This window comes from Harmonia axyridis, chromosome 6 (assembly GCF_914767665.1).
Source record: "Harmonia axyridis chromosome 6, icHarAxyr1.1, whole genome shotgun sequence".
NCBI lineage: Eukaryota > Metazoa > Arthropoda > Insecta > Coleoptera > Coccinellidae > Harmonia > Harmonia axyridis.
The window spans coordinates 11561903-11570696 of record NC_059506.1 but is presented as its reverse complement, the minus strand read 5'-3'; the positions used below and the strand labels follow the sequence as shown (position 1 = coordinate 11570696).

Below are 8794 nucleotides of genomic sequence, written 5' to 3'. Positions count from 1 at the left end.
TGTTGACATCGCTATAACATTTTTGTTTACAAACACTTATAATGTACTGCGTTGCCATTCTGAGGAAGAAGTAAACTTTTCTCCGTTCTGTGGCATAGATGTTTTGCGAATATTGTGGGGATTTGGCAACACGGTTCTGTTGTTGTTATTGCACGTGACAACTAGAGGGACGTTAAGGGTTAACTGTTCATTTTAATTTCACGTTTGTAATCGTCGTTATTTTATACAAGTTTGTGAATTTAAAGTTACATATTGTTAATTTTAATCATGGTAAAACCTCGAAAAACATGTATAGTGTGTAAAACATCCGGAAATGAAAACCTAACCTATCATAGGTAAGTTCGCGTTTTGAGTCCATAGGCGTAGAATATATCTCGTCTAAAAAATTCGATCCATTCTTTAACGATTTCCTAAAAATTTTCTTGTTTTATGTTCGAATCTATACGCATCTCTAATATCTATCCTATTCATGAAGTAAAATTTAACCATAAGAGACACTAGAATGAAGTGTAATCTGAATAATGTGAAATTGTAATGCAGTGCCAACTGTGGAATTTTTTCTAAAAAGTATGTCAGTAGATTTTTGATAGATTTCTGAACGATGATGGTAGATTTTCAGTAGATAACTCCAAAACCAGTAATCAGTAGAAAGAAAGAATTAGAAGAACGATTCCGTTGGAGGAGAGGCTCATTGATCATTTCGGACAGAGGAACTGTTTTTTTGATTATCATACATAAATGTTTTTCAAGCCAATTGACCTTATTGATTCCTTCAACCCAAAAAGAAAAATCATGAAGCTGTCATACTTATCGAAATTGTAATAAATCATGTGTTAAAACTTCTTAGTGTTATTACTGTGTCTTCTCCCCAATGCATTGTGAATCAAATTTGAAACAAATGAATTCCACCTTTATTTTTGAGAAAAAAAGGTAGTATGAATTTTTTTAACTTACAACTTCTGTTGTGTCGGCAGCACACAATTGCACTTTTCTGTATTGTGGGTTGCTGACTCATAAAATGATTTGAAAATATTGGCAATATGAGCCAATATGGAACGAGCGGTTTTTTATAACAGCAAAAACATTATTATTAATTGGAACTGTTAATGAGAGTGATATACTTTCTTGTTCTCCGCATATTTCGTCGCTATAAACAATAGTATTCGCATTATCGCTAATTTCGATAAGTTTATTAACTTCGCTGTGTGTGGCAAATTAATTCAAGTGTTAGTAACTGATAGAGACAGTAATTAGTTATAAGGTTCAAGAATATCAAGTGCATGACCACTGGTGTGCCATCATTGAGGGATCCCTCCAGGCCTACGAAAGAAAAGGAGCTTTTATATTCAGTTTCTCATTAGCGGAAAATCTGTGAATTGTTTTTGCCATCGCAACATCTATAATAAAAATACAGTCCATACTCGCTCTACTTATTAAATACAGTGAAGAGCTAACAACTTCTTTCTCTTTTGCAGTCAGGCTATAAATTAGCCTTTTACTGCTCCATCTCAATATAATTCACCTCTGGTGAGCTATTTTGATCTGCTCTAGCAGGTGGCAAAGTTTGTGTAATCATTACACAATCTCTGTGCCAGTAAGGGTTTGGCTCTAATACACACTTCCTAGAGAAGTGCCATCTTCGGTCGTTTGTGTTTCCTAGGAGCTTTTTCATCGTAGTCGCAAGCCTTCCTTATAAAAGGGTTTGCATGATTTTCCATTTCAATGAAGGTCTTCACGCTCAGATCTTTTAGATGGTCGCCCAGGAATGGTATTTTCAGGTCTTCATGTACCTATCCGTACCTTGCTGACAAACCAAGCTGCATTTACGGCTGGTCTTAGGATCGTATTCTGCACGACTTGAAGTCTCTGCAGGTGCGTCTTTGCGGCGTATCCCCAAGCCGAACATGCGTAACACATGACCGGCCGGATGGTGGACTTATAAAGAAGAAGCTTGTTGGAAAGAAACATTTTTGTGCTTTTGCAAAGTAGCGGTTGCAACGCTGCCGCTGTTGTCTTTCCCCTTCGTGTTGGTTCCAAGTGAGCTTTTTGTCAAGTATCACTCCCAGATACTTGGCCTCGTTTTTCCATTACAATCCTCCTACCGAACATTACGACGAGTCCGATGGGATCTATTTTCTTTCGGCTAAAAAAAAACTGCTTCGATCTTCTCAGGGTTTCTTGTAGGTACTTCGTTGCCATTTTGGGACACCAAGAACTGGCAAGAAAGGCGGTATCGTCAGCGTAAAGTGCCATGGAGTTTTTCACCGTTTTTGGCATTTCGGATACATATATTGTGAAAAATATTGGAGACAGCAGAGATCCTTGCGGAACTCCGGCTGAAAGAGACCTCTCTGAAGACAATACTCCGTCAAATCTGGCTCTAAACTTGCGAGAATACAGGTAAGAAGCTAAAAGTTGGACCATGGAGAGTGGGAAACCTGCCGTAAGCAGTTTGTATAGCAGTCCTTTGGGCCGTACTTTATCAAACGATTTGGCTACATCCAAAAACACAGCTCCTGTGACTTGTTTCCGGTTATATCCATCCGTGATTGGTTCCACTACTCGGAGCACTTGTTGCACAGTGGAATGTTGGCTTTAAAAACCGAACTGTTCCTACTGTATGATATTCTTTTCTTTCGTTATTGTGTTGAATCTTTAGCATTGACTATATTCGTCAGTGCTACTAAAGCTTTTCGAGGGAGGTTCCGCAACGTCAAGTTAGTAATGCCGTCCGGTCCTGGTGCCGTTCTCACTTTACTCGACATAATAGTGTTCTGGATTTCCTGAACGGTTCGAAACCAATAGCTTCCGTTGATTCATTTTTCACTTTGCGGTTGACGTCCTCAATGTGGTCCAATTCCGCATAGTTGTAACTACAGCTGCATTGGCGTTGGAGGTTATCTGCGAAAGCTTCAGACTTTTCTTCTGGACTGTACACCATTCCTCGTAAACCGTGAATCGGCGGGGTTGGTTTCCTATCTGAGTGCAATGCTTTGGCCATCCGCCAAACACTGTTGTCTTCTGTGGAAAGAGAAAGTAGTTTCTCTTCCCAACTATCATTCCGGACCTTTCTGAGAGCCTCCTTGACTCTATCGTTGAGCTAGAGTGCTTCTCTCTGATAAGCTCCGCCATCAATAGGTTATTACCACCAATAACACCCAAGAATCGCTCGAATTTCATGTTTTCTATTTTCAGCTGTTTGAAATGCAGGAATAAGAAAAAACCTTCTAATTTAACACAGACATCCTAAAGGACTAATGAACACGTAGGTACCTTTCATTTTGCAAACACAGAACCTTTCAGAAACTATAATTGATCATTTCAAAGAGCGATTTAACGAGCACACATATATAGGTATTAAATATGAATAACAAATATTAATCGCTCTTTGAAATGATCAATTATAGTTTCTGAAACGTTTATTTGTGATTGCAAAGTGATAGATACTTACGTATCAATTAGTCCTTCAGAAAGTATGTGTGAAATTAGCAGCCTTATATTATTCATTCGGTACCTGCATTTGTCCGATTTATTGTTACGTGAATATTGGCATTTTTTCGATATTCCGCTTGAATTATATATTTATTTGAAGTACCTATATGTATTCGGTAATGATTGATTGCAAGTACTGACTTTGTTTTAAAGGTAAAAAAACCTGACCCGCCACCTCTTGTCCACATGTTTTTGGATAAGAACAAGATCTATGTTAAAACTGTCGAAATCAAAATCAGGATAGATATTTTTCAGGGGGACACGCAGAGTCTCTTCTGGTTTTGTTTGGCGCTAAACCTACTGAGAAGCCAGTTAGATACATCGACGACCTCAAGCTCTACTCCGCTAACGACGAGCAATTGGGAAATGTGGTAGCGTTCTTTGAGGCTATCGGAATGAAGCCGGGGAAAGATGAATGTGCCGTGGTTCAGGCGAAGAGAGAAGTCAAGTACAATTAATAGGGGACAGATCTGGTCGGCACGCAGAACCTGACGATACAAGAATGCCAGAGTCTTTCATCTACCTCAGAGCACATCAAGCCCTAAGATCCCTGAAATGAAATGAAGAACATTTTCAAGGCAAAATTTGTAAAAAAAATTTCTGTAGTCTCATTCTAAAATAAATTGAAGGACAACAATCAATACGGTAAGGACTTTCGGTTTCAAGGTGGACAGAGAAATGGGGAATCAGAAAAATTGGAGAACAAGATGAATATTTCAAATTTGATCGATAATTTTTGAAGGTCCTGAGAAGGACCGATTAGTTAGACGAACCATTCTCATCACAACAGTAATTTTTATATATTTATTCACTTCTTCTTCTTCAAAGGTGCTGCTTTTTTCGGAGTTGCCACAGACTTGACTGATTTGGGTTTTGGAGCTTTCGGTTTCTTAGTTGGCGATTTCGCAATCTTCTTAGCTTTAGAAGGGGACTTGGCGGCTTTGGGGCTCTTCTTCTCGGTTGTTGCAACTGCTTTCTTCGTTTTCGTTACAGCGGCTTGTTTTTTGGCAACAGTAGACTTCTTTTTCTTCTTGTCGGTCACCACAGCTGATGCCGAAGTGGATTTTTTAAGATCATCTTTGGACTTGAAGGTGGCTTTTTTAATCACTTTCTTCTGGGATCCCGATGTCGAACCACCAGCTGCCAATTTGAACGAACCAGATGCGCCTTTTCCTTTTGTCTGAACTAAAGATCCAGATTGCACAGCTGATTTGAGGTATTTCTTAATGAAAGGAGCCAATTTTTCCGAATCTACTTTATAGTTGGGAGCTATAAATTTCTTGATGGCCTGCAATGACGATCCACTTCTTTCTTTCAAATCTTTGATGGCGTTATTAACCATCTCTGAAGTCGGAGGATGGTTGGGTTTGGCCTGTTTCGCGGTCGCAGTCTTTTTCTCGGATTTCTTCGCAGTTTTCGCACCGATTGGAACGGACGCACCGCTTTGTTGCACCTCTGTATCGGCAGAAGACATTATCGTGATAATTGATGAAATCGTTACAATGTATATATTTCAAAAACGTTAGATACACTTTATGCAGGAAAAATACTGAAAATTAATGCATTAAAACTGAAGTCGGCGGAACTTTGGCTAGAAATGTATGAATATGAGGATTATTTCGAGCAAAATGCTCAATTGATCAATCCTTGAAATTTCCGAATGGAAAAATCAAAAATAGAAAATTTCTGCACCATCTCGTCTAGAAATATTCCCGGAAAATTTCCCATAATCGATAATACACGACATTCGAAAGAAGGAATGTGAATTCCGGTATAAAACGCTATCGTTAACAAAGGTGGTCCTTCGAGCCGGAGTATTGGCCTCAGTTTTCTCCATGTAATTTGATTAATAGGAAATATAATCAATTGTATTTCAGGGAACGTAAATTGTTCGAATTTTCGTTAATTCAAAGCATACTTGATATAATCGATAACTTTCCTACAATTAGGGTTATTATAGTTCTGAAAGTGGCGAGTCGGTAGGGTGATCTAGTGTGGATGAATCTTCTAACTGTTCAATGAAGACAATTTTAAATCAACTCGTGAGAAATAACAGACAGGAAAGGATAATAATCGTATTTTGGAGCAGGCTGGAAATGTAGCTGATTGTTCATAAATTCATAGAAAAGCTTTTCCGCTAAATAATGCCGTAATACAAAAGCGCGTTCGGAAAAAGTAGTCAATCTAATATGAAAACTCGATTAATGTTAGACACGCACTAACGGATGAATTACCTGAAGAACGAACCAGGAGGTAATCATACAAATTAATAGTTTGAAAAAAAAAAAGGATAATATAAAATCTCCATAAAAAAAAACAATTTGTAATCCCATACTGGAAGCAGGAATCAGCGAATGATATAAATGGGAACCAGCGATATCGTGCAAACAAAACTATATTACCTCATTTAATTAAGATATCAAATAATTCAGTAAGTAAACTACTTTTAATAATTCAAGTGAAATAGTAAATTGTTAATTCTGCACTTCAAACATGTGAAACTTAAGTAACACGGGAGAGTATAAATCTCAAGTATAATATTGACAGTCCAATGGGCACTGGAAGAATGTCTAGGTAAAGTTGCTTCACACGCCACTCATTATTATTATTATATTATAATAATATTGTATTATAATTATATTATAATGGATATGGAATGTCTTGATGATGAGTCTGATAACTCACTGGCAGATTGAATGGTCATAGAATCGAAAGTATAAATTTCCATCAACTCGTCATTAAGCTGAACGATGAAGAGAGCCTGAAATGTTTATGATGATGAGTACATACTGGCAGATTTAATTTTTATTGTTATTAACGGTCATAATAGTGCCGTAATGTAATTTTCCATAAATCTGTTATTGAAGAAAAGAAGAAAGAAAGAGGTGAGCAATGAAGAATATTTGCAGGTTTATGCAATGTTATTGTTGATCGGAGTAATGAAATATACAGCGAAAACAAGATCCCTATATGAAGAATAAGGAATATTGTTCAAAAAGCATTAATACAAAGATGTGCCACGTCCCCGACACTTGTTAACAATATAGAACAGAAATGAACATCTGAACACTCATTAGTGGGTTTGGTAGAGTTATCCGGACGCCAAGGCATCAAGGATAACCCTCTTTTTGATCAATGGGGGTATACGACCTTCCGTAAGATATTCACGGTTCCCAAAATCACAGCCTTCTGCATCCATGTGATCGTGTTCTTAGGCAGATTCAGCTCCTTGAGATAAATACATACATATATATATATATATATATATATATATATATATATATATATATATATATATATATATATATATATATATATATATATATATATATATATATATATATATATATATGTATGTATTTATCTCTATATATATATATATATATATATATATATATATATATATATATATATCGTGAATCTATTAAGGGAATTCGACTGATAAGAAGGATTTCAGTTTTACTCTTTATTCATACCAAGCTTTCGGAACTGGTTGGTTCCTTCCTCAGGGTTACTACAATTTTAACAATTAAAATAAAATTAAAATTACATATAGAACTATCCCAAATCTTTAAAAACAGTCACTTACAGAATTTGAGGTTGTCTCCTTAATAAGTTAAAATTCATCAATTAACGCAAATTTTTAAGTAAATTAGTCTCAAATACTCTATAAGTCGAATTAATCTTTCTTTGTCAATTGGATGTGAAGTATAAACAGTGTGTCTAACCTAACTTAATTATTTTCTTTGGTACATATCACAGAATCGCATCGCGTCAACTTTGGTTTACTTTTTCTTCTTATTTTTATTCGTCTAGTGGTCCATCATAGAATCGTTCCCGGTTTGGATATGTTAACAGGAACGTGTAAACATTGCTTAATCTTTGTACGTCAGTTTTTTTATTTATTGGATTTTCTTGATTTCTTATGTTGATCATTTCTTGTATCAGTCTTTTATTATATTTACCTTCCGTACATAATACTTCTGTATTTTCAAAATCAATTTTATGATCCTTTTTCATTGAGTGTACAGCTACAGCACATCGTGGGTTCACTGTCCGGATATCACTCTTATGTAACGTTAATCGACTCTTTAACCATTGAGATGTCTGTCCCACATAGGTGCCATCACATTCGGAACATTTAATTTTATACACTACATTAGATTTCAGTGGGTTTGGTGTTGTATCTTTCAATTTACTGTATAACATCTTGATAGTTTTCGTGTTGTATGTACTTATTTTTACTTTTTCATCTTTAAAACAATTCTTAATTTTGCTGGTTAGATTTCCTATGTTGGGAAGGCTGCCGTATTTTATTACAGGATCATCTTGAACTATATTTTCAATTTGTTCAGGTTTTCGTCGAGATTCTGTTATGGAGACTCTGTCAGTTTCATACATTAGTTTGTCGAGCATTTGTTTTGGATAGGAATTTTGCCAAAAGATCTCATGTAATTTCTTTATGTTCGCATCTACCATATCTGGATGGCAGATTCTTTGTATCCTGTTTTTCATTTCTTTGATACAATTTATTTTCATGTTTATCAGATGTTCTGATTTGAAATGTATGAATTTGTTTGAATTTGTTTCTTTTTGATACCAGTCCAGTTTAATTATGTTATTTATTCTGCAAACCTTTGTATCCAGGAATGGAACAGAATTATATTCATCTTCTCTTTCACTTGTAAATTGGATGTTCAAGTCAAAACTGTTAAATACCTGAATTATCTCCTCCAAGCCTGTTTTCGGTATTGCGAGTATCAAATCATCTACAAATTTTTTTATGAAAAACACCTTGAAGGACAACTTTGGAATGAAAATGTCCAAAACATAATCCATAAGATAAAGGGACAGTACCGGGCTAAGTTTGGAACCCATAGCACAGCCAAATGTCTGTACATAAAATTTCCCTTCAAACATGAAAGGAACATGAGGAACATCTCCCACGTGGTAAGGTCAATTGCTGCTGTAACCACAAATGCACGACTGACTCCTGTTGTTGATTTCATTTGTTTGTTATTTCCTTCAATGTTTCTCATTCTAACACTTCTCATCGTATTGCACAGGGACGAAAGCTTGACACACGTGTCTAAGGAAATCACATTGGTAAAAGGGACTGTTCTTATTTCCTTTTTTTTTTGTTTAATGAACAATTATCCAAGTAAGCCATTCCACATTGTTGATTTTCTTAGACTCTTATGTCACGCAGGTAGCTATAATCTCCCACGTGGTAAGGTCAATTGCTGCTGTAACCACAAATGCACGACTGACTTCTGTTGTTGATTTCATTTGTTTGTTATTT

General features: G+C 36.0%; 1 protein-coding gene across 1 annotated transcript; it reads right to left on the bottom strand.

Annotated features, from left to right (window-relative positions):
- Positions 1-4312: 4312 nt before the first annotated feature.
- LOC123682446 (histone H1B-like) lies at positions 4313-4923 on the bottom strand (the record flags this gene model as incomplete). Its single annotated transcript, XM_045621053.1, has 1 exon — positions 4313-4923. A coding segment is annotated over exon 1 (522 nt), but the record flags the coding sequence as incomplete, so codon positions are not given.
- Between the last annotated feature and the right edge of the window lie 3871 nt (positions 4924-8794).